Source organism: Eleginops maclovinus, chromosome 18 (assembly GCF_036324505.1).
Source record: "Eleginops maclovinus isolate JMC-PN-2008 ecotype Puerto Natales chromosome 18, JC_Emac_rtc_rv5, whole genome shotgun sequence".
NCBI classification, from domain to species: Eukaryota; Metazoa; Chordata; class Actinopteri; order Perciformes; family Eleginopidae; genus Eleginops; species Eleginops maclovinus.
The window spans coordinates 8941335-8955470 of NC_086366.1; the positions used below are offsets into that span (position 1 = coordinate 8941335).

The window sequence follows — 14136 nt, forward strand, 5'->3', positions numbered from 1 at the left end:
GTCCACAACAGAGAAGGTTTTCTGTCCACAATTTTGCAGACGATTTTCAAACGTCTATATGGTGCAACATATGCAGAGTAGGAATTGAAAAAGAAAAGAAAACAAAGTTTGACAGTCCTAGTCTCATGACTCAGAATTTTGAATATGCAGTATGACTGATTCTAGTGACAAGCATTTCTCTAGTCAACCTCTCTGACATAGAAGCTCGGTTTTTGCACTAAATGCAGTAAATAAAAGTAACTTTCAGGCCTAATGTGGTGCCAATTATACTGCAGGTTTTCTCTCTACTTTAATCAAACAAAAGAAGGTCCAGGAAATCAACAAATGTGTTATTGTTAAACCTATACTATATTGCCAAATGTATCATTGTGGACCACTACCTTTTCTCCCAATAATGTAGTCTTTAAAGATGTAATAAAAACAGGTCTCCAAAAGGTTTGCCAACATAGGCGTTCAAGTTTTTTTTTAATATCCACCAAATAAAGAGCCTTTTGTGTTTACTTTACATGAAGTGGTTGGCAGGGTTATATTTATAATACTACGGTTTCAAATATCCTCATGATGAACATTTATATTAACTCCCCCTCTAACATATTGGGTTCTTTAACACATGCTTCCTTTTGGTATAAAGTATTACAAATTTACAAAATGAACAAAAACAGATATGAATAATGATTAATAGGTACGAAATAGTGATCCAGAATCCTTGACATGCATGGGTTCAGAAAAGTGACATCACTTCAATTCCTGTATTTGTCTTGAGTGGGCGGTTTGGTTCTGGTTAAGGGGTGAATGGCCTCTAGATATTGGGCAATGGTAGCTCACCCATTACAAACAGGCCTTGAAACTCAAATGTTCAACACCTACACACCACACAATATATTACACAGTCTTAATGTGAGATTGCAGCGTTCTTGTTTCTCTTAGCTCTTCAAAGATGTATCATGACTTAAGGTGTATGTTTTAGTAGCTATGAAGGTAACCTTTTTTTAATGTTAAAATTTGAGTCAACTCATTGTTTTTTTGTTTAAGGTGTGCGGAAATGTTACATCTCTTTTTCAATATTCACTCATTGTTCTTTTTCATTGCTCCTGTAGTTATATTAAGTGTGAATGTAGTTATAGATTGAGATGAGCAATGAAACCATGTTAGTTGGTTCATATTCTTTCTCTTCTAATTGATGGGTTCCATTTTTTCTCTTGAATAATATTTATGAAGCTTAAGGTGCCTTACGATAGCAATTGTTTACTAGTGAAATGAAAATCTGTATTATCTAGTATTTATATATATAAGTGTCTGTATCTGTACAGGGAAGACAAAAAGTCCCCTTTCTGGCCTTCTTGAAGGAACATTTGCAGAATGTATTTGGACCTGTAGTTAACCATTAGACTTTAAATAATACTTTGATCATTTAAAGACTGTGCACCAAAAACTGTTTGTGAAAGGATTTGCTGTTGCAAGAGCTTACAGAGGTGTGTCACATGTTCCGATTACGTCAGCAGGCCCTAAGTGTTTAACTACACTGCATTATCTTAAGAACAGTCTAAAAAGCAGCAAATGGCTACACAGGATCATAAAAGGCAGAACATAATGTTCCCTTGATTGACAAAGAAGTTGCCCAAGTTTATCCTCATTACCCTCTGACAACATTAGGTAGTCAGTATATTTGAACAACATCCCTTTGTGACTGTATGGGATACAGATGTACGGCACCTACTTTCATTTCTCTAATGTTTAGGTTATTTGAGTTCAGGGTGGATTTTCTTGTTGTCCCGCTGTACAACCCGCAGCCTGATACAACCTGCAGTGACACAACCTGCAATGACACTCCGCAACCAGGTCTTCGGTCAAAATATCTGTATTAAACCGACCTCAACAGATGTGACATTGCAAAACCACCTCAATACACTCAAAAATACTTGGATATAGCTATCTGAAATCTTGAAGAAGATGAGAGAGAGAGAGCTCCACACTGTTAACGCAGCTGAGATAACCTCCCCTGCTGGTTTGAGAGCAGTGCTCCATCATGGAGGCAGCTGGAACCATGACGTGACCTTTGAACCTCAGCCAGGGCCTGATCAAGTGGTGGATTTTCTGATTAAATATTTATCAGCTTCAGGCAATTACTCCACATCTGTCTGGTTGTTGAAAGTCACTGTTAAACTGGTTGTTTATCAGCATCAAAGAAGTTCCCTTCTTTTAATAAAGCGTCACAAAATCTTATCACATGTTAGAATAGAACTTAGATTTAGAACTGTTGCTATTAAGATCTTTGTGATGTGACATAAATTAGTTGTCAGTGAAGATCTTCCCTTAAGCAGCTTGGAAGTATCCCGAATCTTTAGAATCCCCATGATCAACAGTTTTGCTTCCTTTTTGCCTGTTTAAATGATATTGCGCTCACCATAATAATCCAGTGTTTAGTCGCTTGAGTATCATGGAACATGCAACCCTAGCAATTGTCTTGCCAGCTAAATGTTCTTGTATTGATAACAATTACAACGGCGGTAATCTGAGGTAGATGACTCGGTGTGGATGCTGACGCATCAGTCTCAAAGGTTGTTGTTATAGATAAGTTGAATTCTTCCTTTTTTTAAACATTGTCTTTATGTATTTTTTTCATTTTAAATTACAACATAACAACCACAGGGCTGAGAAACTGGCAATATACAGAGAATATACCCCTCCCAACGGCCTGTTTCATGTTTCTGAAATGGTTTAGTCAACAAAAAAAATCTGAAAATACTGAATAATGCCCATCACTGTTTCTGAAAGTAAACAAGAACATATCTTCAAGATTCTTGTTTAGTGCAAACAATGGTTCAAAACCATTGTTTTCTCCTGTTTGTCTGTTGCAGTTTGCCTGGATAAAGCACTCAGGAATTTAGACATTTCAATGAGTGACTACAAAGGTTATTTCCTCTGTTTTTGCTCATTGGTGTGAGACAAATGGCTGTAATTGATAACGGTCTGAACCTTGATTTTGCTTGTATAGCTGATAGTGTTGTCACCCGTCTGTCATTACAACCTCATCAAACTTAGGTTGGCTCCTGTCTATAAACATTCAAATTTGATGTGTTTGCAGTCAGGGGGTGAGGGTCAAGATTGCCACCCCATTGTCAAATGATAAATAACAAAGGCAAAAGACAAAAAGGGGCAAATGTGATTTGGTTTATACATGTCAAGGAATTGCACCAGACACACATTGAAACCATCATAAATGTGATATAGAAATATAAAAACCCTGACACAAGTGTAATCAAATCAGACCAAACAGCACTTAAATAAATGAAGTAAAGGTATTTAGTTGAGACTGTAAAAAAAAGTAGTTGACCTTTTGCACACAATTTGATCCACCGTGTAGGTTTAATTTTTGTTATTTTGAGCACCGGATCAGTCTAAATAAAACATTTTTTTATTTGGTTCTGCTAAAATAAGTTTGAAGTGAGGCTTCAAAGATTAGAAGGATTATTGGCAACTTTTACTGAATATGATTGAAATGATTGCTGCCGCGTCTTGCTTGATGTTGCATAAGATATGAACTTTAAATTTTGCAATCGCTCAGAGCAAGTATTGACAGTGCAAGATTTTCTGAGTGAAGGTGTTCAGAGAAAAGTGTGCATTGATTATCCTACTGTAACTACAATACTGCATATTATGCAAGAAACACAGGGTCTTTTGGGTTACGGTGATTATAACTAACTACAATGATTAACCTTGCACCCAATAAACCCTGTACTTTTAGTCGTTGGGTGGCTTGTTATTTCCAAAGCACAAAATTGAACAAGTATGACTAGAAATGCATACAATATGTCACATTCGCTGTTTTACGAGAACTTGTCTTTATCTCTAAAATGGGTCGGGATCCTTTCTTTCCTACTGCAAATTTCAAATGAATAGACGATGACCTTTTAATAGGGATTTAAGGGGTTGAGTGACAGCTTACATTAATTATAGCACCTATCTATACCATTTATATGTATAATTGGAGTTTGTAACTTTTTATACTATGGTAATTTCTCAAAATACACAAAGCCATGGTGTCAAAGTCCACTGGTGATAGGACAACAAACAGCATGGCACTCAACAACCTTTGACATATTAATCATCACACTCAAATACCAGTCACAAACTTTGTTATCTGTCCAAATGAGATAAGTCTGCATAAGACATTATGCTCAACTGATTAGTGCACTGTTACAGTGTTTTGTATGGGTATTTGTAAATGTGTAAGTGTGCATGCATATTTTTCATTCACAATTAAAGGACTGCGGACTGAATGTGATTACATTTAAGAGAGTTGATAGCAGTTTGCTCTTGTTTGTTTCACTTGGCAGCCCATGGCAGCAGTGGAACAGTCAATAATTTGGCTTTTTTTCTTGTACAAACTCTTCTGCAACAAATGGTATGCAAACAAATAATTGTTTGAAGTTATGCTACAAAAATGTTTTTTTTAAAAACAGATCATGTACATTCCCCTGAGGGACACTTGTACTGGGGCTATGTTGGGACCCTATTCTTTAATTGTATTCTTGCTTCCTGTATCAATGTTTTCAAACCCTGCCTTCCTGTCCCTTCACTCTTTTTTCCTAATTGACCTACCTTCATGGCTCCGTCTTAACACCAGCTTGTTTACGTCAGCCTTTTATTGTCCCATACACAAAAACAGTCATTTTGCTAAAGAACAAATGTGAAAGGTCTTTGTCAAGCAGAACAAAATGCTAAGCTAGGAAGTATCACCACTAAAATGTCCTGTTGCCCTGAAAGGCTGATCTTCCTGAGAAAGGTTTGTGCTTCAATAAAAGTTACAGTACATTTATGATACTGATAATGTAAAGCAAGTCTGTGAATGTGTGTGTCAGCGTGTGTGCTGAGTGATCTCTTCCCAGCAGGTGACCATTGAACTCTCAACATGGTCCCCCTGCTGAGAGAGATGGCAGGGGGGGTGAGGTCCACCTCCACGGAGACACAAAACCCTCACACCTCCACCCCCACCCCTCCTCCCCTTACAGACCGATCCCTCACCCGGTCACTATAAAAAGTCTGCTCTGGCTGAAGTTTTTCAGTCTCGTCAAGAACTCCTCCAGGTAAGACAAGCAGCCTCTGTGGCTCTTACTGGGAATTGGGCTGTAGAAGAGGTAGTCAGACTAGACTGTTGGGGAACTTGTCTCATATGCAAGCTTTCTGCAATCTGGAGGCTTTGGTGAAGAAAAATAAGTTTCTCTGTAGGAAGAGATCTCTTGGTTTTAAATCTCAACTGTGAAATATTTCATTTAATTTATTGTAACTTTGGGATAGTGCTGTTTAGCCTGAAGTGATAGTTAGCATTGTTGGTTTTAGCATTCTTATTTCAGGAAGAGAAAGATTCCTCAATTTTAGTGTGCCGGGATTGTTATAGTGTTTGAGCTCAATGACTGTGTTTTATTGTGAAGACTGGATTAGGATTACAAAACACTGCTAATCGGCTTTAGCTGTCTCAAAATGTGTAACCCTGCGTAATCAACCCAGATTGCAGGTGCTTTTAATAGGCAACCGTATGTTTAGCATGGACCAGTGTCTAGCTCTAACAGTGTGTAAAAGCTTCTTACTTTTAAGCCTGCTAATCTGGCCTTCCAATTGTTTTAGTTGGGGGATTCAAAACTTGCAGAGTTTCCATTGTTAAATATCTTTTAGTTTGTTCCTTTGTGCAATTTAAACAAGTTGTATTGAAATACACTTTAGATGTATTACTGTGAGTTTGACCTGTTGCCTCTTTTTCCTACTCTAGACCACCATCATGAAATTCGTGGCTCTTGCTCTCGCCCTTGTCCTGGCTGTCGGTGAGTACTGAATAAAACTTAGCCTAAAGGGAAAATATTTTTACCTGCATGTAGAGTTTTGCTTAGCAAGTATATTAAGTTAACGTTAAGTTAATTTATCCAATTTTTTTTTTACATTTAAAATACTATATATTTAGACTGCTTACTATTTCATCTCCCCACCCTAAATGTTTATCGCTCTTCTCCCCCTTTCATTCTCAGGCTCTCATGCCGCTTCCCTGCAGGCTGATGCCCCATCTCATCTGCAGCACATCCGTGCTGCGATGGACATCTACCTGAATCAGGTGAAGGAAAGTGCCAACAAAGCCCTCGACCAGCTCGATGACACCGAGTACAAGGAGCTCAAGTAAGGCTATGCCACTGGTTCATTTCCATTCTCCCCAGTCACCTTTTTGAAGTCACAATTTACTCATGATTGATGTGGGTGTTTAACTTCAACTAAGTTTCACTATCCAATTTCTGTTTCAGGGTCAGCATGTCTCAGCGCTTGGACGACATGTTCACTCAGATCAAGAATCTGCAGGTTGCCGTGGCCCCAGTCACCGACGGTGTCGTCGGCACCCTCTCTGACGTCACTGCAACATTCCGGGCTTCCATCATTGCTGATATTGATAGCCTGAAAACTGATCTGGAGCCCAAACGTGTTGCGCTCAAAGAAGTCATCGACAGACACATCGACGACTACCGCAAGAGGATTGAGCCAATCATCCAAGAGTATGCCGCCAAGCACACCGCTGAGATGGATACCCTGAGAGAAAAGATGGAGCCCATTGTGGCAGATCTGCGTCTCAAGATCGCTTCAAATGTAGAGGAGACCAAGACCGCCCTGATGCCCATTGTGGAGGCTGTGCGTACCAAGCTCGCTGAGCGTCTCGAACAGCTGAAGGAGCTGGCCGCTCCCTACGTCAATGACTACAAGGAGCAGATCAACATGGCCTACTCCCAGGCCCAGAACATCAACACAGATGAGATCCATGCCCTGAGGGAAAAGATTGCACCTTTGGCCGAGGAGGTCAAGACAAAGCTCCAGGCCATCGCCGAGGTCATCGCTGCTTCCTACACCAAGAACTAAATCCTCCCTACCCCGTTTCTGTAACTAACCTCACCTAACTTCAGTCCTAGATCCATTCCACATTCCTCTCCATTCCTTCTTTCCTAAAATGTGCAGCCAGACCCCCTCCAAAAATGAAGCCAATGCCTAACTGATGCAGTTCTCTGCAACAAACTGGCGGGACTCTTGCTCTTTCCATCCTATGCAAACACCTTAGTGCGCACATGCTCAAGCACACATAGACCAACACATACACAAACACATACTCAGCACCAACATGCTTAGTCTTCATTGCCAACTGCTTACATTTTGGGTAGGAATTGTATGTGCTTAAACATCTGTGTAATGATGCTTGTCTGATAAACTGTGCTTTGACAAAAAACAGCTCAATAAACATCTGACTGTTAAAAATATTTTGCTCTCTGACTTGAAACTTTCCTACATGATGATCTGAATTTAAGCAGAATAATGACCATAATAATCTACAACACAATGCAGGGCACCACATATAAAGCCAATATAGGAATATAATGAATTAACAATGAACTATATAATGCAGTCGTATAAAAAAAAAAATCCTCTCAGGAATTTAACAGAACAACAGACTAGGCTTTATTGAAATATACAAAGACAGTATTTTGAGAAGTCATCATTGATCACGAGGTCCATTTGAAAAAAACAATATTGATATGATCAGTTCTACTTAAAAGAGACATCCAATAACATGAGATATTTTTGCTGGTGGTCCTGAAAGCTGTGATTAATGAGCTGATCAGGGGGCTGGTAAGTGGCCTATTGACTCATTTGTTGTGCTTTATTAGGGTAAAGTCTGCTTCTCTGCTTTATATCCCTGAGGCTAGAGCCCTTCAACACTGTCCCATCATAGAGCCACATGAAGGTATAAAATCACCACTAAAGCTTTTTTCTCAAATTTAAAAACTGACCATTTTGATTCATTCTAAATATACATAATATTGTTTTACTTTGAGGGTTTTTAACTAGTGAAGGTCTTCATATGACACAACCACTTGCATAACACACTGAGAAAAAGTCACCTTCAAACATCTTACAACCCTAACAGCAAGGTTGACAAGGGATAGAGGTCCATGGCTGTCAATGTATCCCTGACACTGATATGATGCCTTTATAATTATACTAGAATTACCTTAAATCAAACAAGAAACGGCCACTTTTAAGAACAATTCCTGACTCTAATTAGTATAGTGTTGAAACTCTGCTCTAAGAAAATAGGCTATGAATAATGAAAGCAGTTTGTTGCTGTCCTTACCTGTCCACACCCTGTAACACTGAGCTGATTAAGGTGTTATTGATGTCCTACTGGTCCGTCAAGATAACCTCCACTTAAGGCTTTAGGCTATTCGAAACAATAGGCAATACTTTTGTGTATTCACACTTCTTGGGTCCGCAATGCATGCATGCGTGTGCAGCTGTGATTATTGCATGTCAGTGGCACTATGAGTATTGTAATGGATGAGGCAGGCATGGGGTCCCCAGTGAGAGTATCAGGGTGTATAAAACCAGCTTTTTCCTGGACACAAACAGCCGCTCCTAACACTCGGATGTACATCGACAACGAGACCTGACTGGGAGGAAGAGTTTTGTCTTCATTTCTATGTTAAGTTGTGTGTTTTCTTTTCTACTGGTCTTAAGACAAAACACATTTTTAAATATTATTCATCCTGTAAACCTTCAAATTATGGATGGTAAGTATTCATTTTGATTTCAATTGATCATATTAAGATGACCACAATGATAATAATGATTATACACAAAGTCTGAACCCAATGTCAAGAAATGTTCTGCACACATCTCCCCTTTCCTTATAGGTCCTCATCTGTCTCGGAGCTGTGAACTATCTCTGCCCTGCTGTGCAGACGGGGGTTCACTGCCGTGCACTAAGACTCCCCAAGTCAGTGGGGTCAGAGTTCAGCTGGAGATGGATGCGCTTTGGCAGCAGTTTGACCAGCTGGGCACAGAAATGATTGTTACAAAAGCTGGAAGGTGACAATAACACTTATTTTCCTCACTTTTCCAATGTGGCCCTTTCTCTTGCTGTCTCTTACAACAGTATGGTAATTTACATTTTCATAAACTGCAGGAGGATGTTTCCAACATTTCAGGTGCAAATCTCTGGGATGGATCCTACTGCTGAATATGTCCTGCTCATGGACTTTATCCCTGTTGATGATACAAGATACAGGTCAGACACGCATACATATTGAGAAATTAGAAAAGATCTGAGCCTGTTTATTTTTATTCAAGTCCATTACTGTTCATGTATAACCTTTATCTTTGCTATTTTACACCCAGAAAGCTTTACGTTACCCTACCATACACATAATAAACATGTGTGTGTGTATCAGATATGCTTTCCACAGCTCATCCTGGTTGGTGGCAGGGCGAGCGGATGTCATACTCCCAAGTAGGATGCATTTCCATCCAGACTCACCGGCAGGTGGCGCCCAGTGGATGAAGCAGACGGTTTCCTTCGACACTCTCAAGCTCACCAACAACCTGCTGGATGACAACGGACATGTCAGTCAATGTCTTTAATGTGACTCCCACATGCTTTCACCTAGACCTTAAGCAAAGATACAAAGTACATTGTTTTGATTTCTATTGCATCACAAAAGAACAAATACTCTCTTTCGACAAGCCTGTTGTGTGTTTTTCTCCACCTTCCTCCCTGCCAGATGATATTGAACTCCATGCATCGCTATCAGCCGCGCTTCCATGTGGTGTATGTGGATCCAGCACCCAACAGTCACTTAAATGCATACAGGAACTTCTGCTCTTTTTCCTTCCCCGAGACGCGCTTTATGGCCGTCACTGCCTATCAAAACCACCGGGTAGGAAAGCTGGCATCATTGGGCTTGTCCTTGTGCAACTAATATAACTAGAATAGGAAACAAATTCATTTTGTTTTATTTTACCTTCTCTCTTTCAGATAACCCAGTTAAAAATAGCTAGCAACCCATTTGCTAAAGGCTTCAGGACTACAGACCTGCAGGACCGGTGAGTTGAATTCAAGGAGGTCTGAATACGGTTTCCCCGATAAAGAAACACATGTGAATCACTTTCTCCGAAAAGGCCAGTTGACTAGATCAGAGTTTATCCTTATCGCTGTTATCAGTTGGAACATATTGATAAGGCAGCAGTCCCCACGATAGCTAATCTTTGACCTTTGTTTTTAAAGGGGGTTCACACATAAAAGGTTTATTGGCCATGTGTGGTAACACTGCAAGGGACATGATGGTGGTTATATAGACGTGTGTGTACAAGAATGTATACAATGCGTGTATGACTATATACATTATCTGTGTGTGTACATGTGTATTAATGTGTGCAGGATGGGTTTTTCCAGACCCCTGGATTTGTGGTGTCCACCAGAGGGCAGAGCTGAGTCATTCACCACAAAACCCAGAGAGCAGAGAAGCTGGGAATCCAACCCTTTAACCAGTGAGTATCTCTCTGTATGTCACAGTATACTGTATATTGATTGCAAAAACTCAACATAATCAATCTTGTTCAGGACATTGTGTTTATATATATATATGTTTTTATATAATAACACATTTTTATCAACAACTTAAACACAGGGATTGTTAAAAAGGGGTTCACGTAGATATCGCTTTGTTTTTGTTGCTCAAATCTCGGCCGGAAGGTTAAATAGACAGAAACTGGTCACTTTGATCAGATGAGACATTGTTAAGATGTAATAGAGGATATAAAATTGGTTGGATAAATAACATAGCTTTCAAACTGTATTCTCCTGCACCCTCAGGAAAGGAGGACCCGGCCCCGTTGTTGGCGGAGCAGTATGGACTGTTTCACCACCTTAAAGACACTGCGGGACATAACATGGAGAGGAAGGATGGGAACAGTTTCTTAGCACCAACTTCTTTCCGCCCTATTCCTTCCTACTGGGACTGTCCAGGACCATCTCAAGAGAGGGACGGTCTATTGTAAGAAAAGACAAGCAAAACTTACAGAGCTTTGAATTGAATTCAACTTACAGTTTGCTTCTTCAGCTGATATCAATTTGTATTGTATAATAAATGTATATATTTGCTTTCTCTCCTCAAAACATAGTTGTTGATTTCTCCTAAATGTAGGCAATGTTATAGAAACAAAAAATGATGTGTATGACAGAAGGTAGGACGTTGTAGAAAAGTTGTATAACTAGCTAATTTTAGCTATCAAACTAGCTAGCTTGCCTAATGCCAAATTGGTGGCTCTTGATTAAAATGTGTCATGAGAATCTCTGTTTACCGTTCTAGAAGGGAAAGTAATAACAAATATATAGTAGTGATACAATATACAATAGAAACGTTGTAAACTTATCAAATATAAGGAATTTATAACTTTATAAATAACGGTTTTCAAGCATAAAATCACATTGCTTGGCAAGTACAGGATGATATAGCTGGCAATGCTGATCAACGTCATCGCACTTCCGCTTTTAAACGGAAGTGAGACACTTTTGAAGATCAGGTTGAAAAACAAATGGGCTGTCCAGCTCATTCATGCTAAGTGATTTATAGGGGTCATATTATGCTACTTTATCAGGTTCATATACAGTGGGGCAAAAAAGTATTTAGTCAGCCACCAATTGTGCAAGTTAAAATATAGTTAATATTTAAAAAGATGAGAGATGCCTGTAATTTTCATCATAGGTACACTTCAACTATGAGAGACAGAATGGGGGAAACAATCCAGGAAATCACATTGTAGGATTTTTAATGAATTAATTGGTAAATTCCTCGGTAAAATAAGGAATTTATCCTATGTCCCCCACTCGTTACCTGTATTAATGGCACCTTTTTGAACTCGTTATCAGTATAAAAGACACCTGTCCACAACCTCAAACAGTCATACTCCAAACTCCACTATGGCCAAGACTAAAGAGCTGTCAAAGGAGACCAGAGACAAAATTGTAGACCTGCACCAGGCTGGGAAAACTGAATCTGCAATAGGTAAGCAGCTTGGTGTGAAGAAATCAACTGTGGGAGCAATTATTAGAAAATGGAAGACATACAAGACCACTGCTAATCTCTTAATCTTTGGAGGGAGTTGAAAGTCCGTGTTGCCCAGCGACAGCCCCAAAACATCACTGCTTTAGAGGAGATCTGCATGGAGGAATGGGCCAAAATACCAGCAACAGTGTGTGAAAACCTTGTGAAGACTTACAGAAAACGTTTGACCTCTGTCATTGCCAACAAAGGGTATATAACAAAGTATTGAGATGAACTTTTGTTATTGACCAAATACTTATTTTCCACAATAATTTGAAAATAAATTCATTAAAAATCCTACAATGTGATTTTCTGGATTTTCTTTTCTCATTCTGTCTCTCATAGTTGAGGTATACATATGATAAAATTACAGGCCTCTCTCATCTTTTTAAATGGGAGAACTTGCACAATTGGTGGCTGACTAAATACTTTTTTGCCCCACTGTATGTATTGTGTTGCTCCACTGTTGAAAAAGCACTTTATTTTCCTCACACTGCTTGTGCGTAAAGCACTTTTCACTCTGTCTGAAAACGCTCTGAAGGGCCCATGCCCCCACCTTTGCAAAAGCGTACTCTGCTGTGATCATCGATGTGTCGACAATGTCCCGCCGATAAAAAAAACTGTTATAAAATGGCATTGCCAGTTTATTACAAATAAATAATGAGTAATCGGTAATCATTTCAAAATGACACAGAGACATTGGATCTCAGAAGCGTTTTGATCACAGCAAAGGTAAGACATGTTTATAGTTATGGCTCTGTAAAGTGAAGCTGTTTTCTAAATGGACTTGTACTTATATAGCGCTTTATCCAGTCATTTCGACCCCTCAAAGTGCTTTACATACTACATGTCATTCACCACATTCATACAGAGCAGTACACTTTTGCTGTAGGTAACTACCTTTTACACACATTCACACCGTTGGCCATGCCATCGGGAGCTAATCGGATTGAACCCACAACCTTCTTGTTAAAAGACGACCACACTACCTTGCAGCCAGTCTCCCTTCTTGCTCTTTATTGGCTGCTAGTTCAGTGAGTTTTGGTTGTAAAGTGATGAGACGTATTCCAATGGAATCTGTGGAATCTCAGGTTTCATATGATATGTTTGTGCAGATAGCATGAAGCAGAAAAATCGCCGTAGCGTTAGCTCGTTTTCATTAAGTGCTGATTTAGACACTTGGTGTTGGAACTATGTTTCATTTTGGTAAAAAATGGTTAATATCTGGTAGCTGAGTTTCTTCCCGTTGAGTGGGTATACCACATTGATAGGTTGTTAAATGTTAACATGCCCTGACACGCTGTTTCTTACAAGTTGCTGCATTGCTGAAGACTGCTTAAGCCCGATTGCCCCTGTGGGCAGAAACGTCGAGAACACATCATTTGGGGTTTTGCTCCGGGGGAATAGTGGTAAAAATGAATGAAAGCCACTTGTTCTTCACATCTTCTTCCTTTGGTATGGCAAACAAATAACTTTGTTTTGTTCGCAGTGAAAGTGGCAGCGTCTTCTCGCCATGGTTCCTCTGCTCAGGTCGACTTTATCTTAGTGTTGAAGCTCTAGCGGCTCGCGCTGCTATTGACTAGAGTTCAGTTCCGTATCACATTGACGTCAGTGTGATATGGAACTGAACCAGGAAGTAAAGAAAGGAATCCCATCAAGGCGTTTCAGGCAGGGGGAGGGATATGGGAGAGAATCTCCCTCTAGCTTGAACTTTGGGATTTTAGCTTTTGCAGACCTATTACATGCACAGAAACACAAATAACACACTACAGGAAAGGGAAAACCCCCAAAAGCATAATATGGCCGCTTTATTATTACATTGTAAGTACATATACTGTATATTAAACAATTTCTGTATAAAGATCATTTTATCTGAATAACAAGATTTCCTTAGTTTCCTCTTTTTTTATTACATTTAAAAGTATAAATTACATTTTTTTAAATTACATTTTGGAACTCTGTCCCTCAGTTAACAAGCCTGTTGTTATTTATTTGTGAAATGAAATAGTTTGTTAAAAGGTAACGCATTCTCTTTGTGTCCATTTCGTGGCCTTGTCAGTCCTTTATCCGCTTAAAACATATAATTTTTTTATAAATGAAATGTAAACACATCACCCAGCCACACATTGATGGAGGAGCCTGTGATTTAAGATTTTCATTGCACCGTATCTACTGTCTATATGACAATAAACGCCTTTGAGTCGTTGAAAGATGATGGATTTGAACAATA

The 14136-nt window shown here is 39.3% G+C and overlaps 2 protein-coding genes across 3 annotated transcripts; both read left to right on the forward strand.

Moving 5' to 3' along the window:
- The first annotated feature begins 4936 nt into the window (after nt 1-4936).
- Nucleotides 4937-7283, forward strand: LOC134879689 (apolipoprotein A-I-like). Its single transcript, XM_063906167.1, has 4 exons — nt 4937-5087; nt 5768-5819; nt 6021-6165; nt 6288-7283. The coding sequence occupies exons 2-4, from the start codon at nt 5777-5779 to the stop codon at nt 6889-6891; spliced, it is 792 nt and encodes a 263-aa protein (XP_063762237.1). The 5' UTR covers nt 4937-5087; nt 5768-5776; the 3' UTR covers nt 6892-7283.
- Nucleotides 7284-8464: 1181 nt separating this feature from the next.
- LOC134879687 (T-box transcription factor TBX1-like) lies at nt 8465-12200 on the forward strand. Of its 2 annotated transcripts, none has more exons than XM_063906164.1 (8): nt 8465-8594; nt 8718-8892; nt 8990-9091; nt 9255-9426; nt 9585-9740; nt 9839-9906; nt 10241-10350; nt 10676-12200. In XM_063906164.1, the coding sequence occupies exons 1-8, from the start codon at nt 8504-8506 to the stop codon at nt 10858-10860; spliced, it is 1059 nt and encodes a 352-aa protein (XP_063762234.1). In that variant the 5' UTR covers nt 8465-8503; the 3' UTR covers nt 10861-12200. The 2 variants fall into 2 exon arrangements, with proteins under 2 accessions (XP_063762234.1, XP_063762235.1); XM_063906165.1 differs by having other exon boundaries at nt 10256-10350.
- Nucleotides 12201-14136: the final 1936 nt, after the last annotated feature.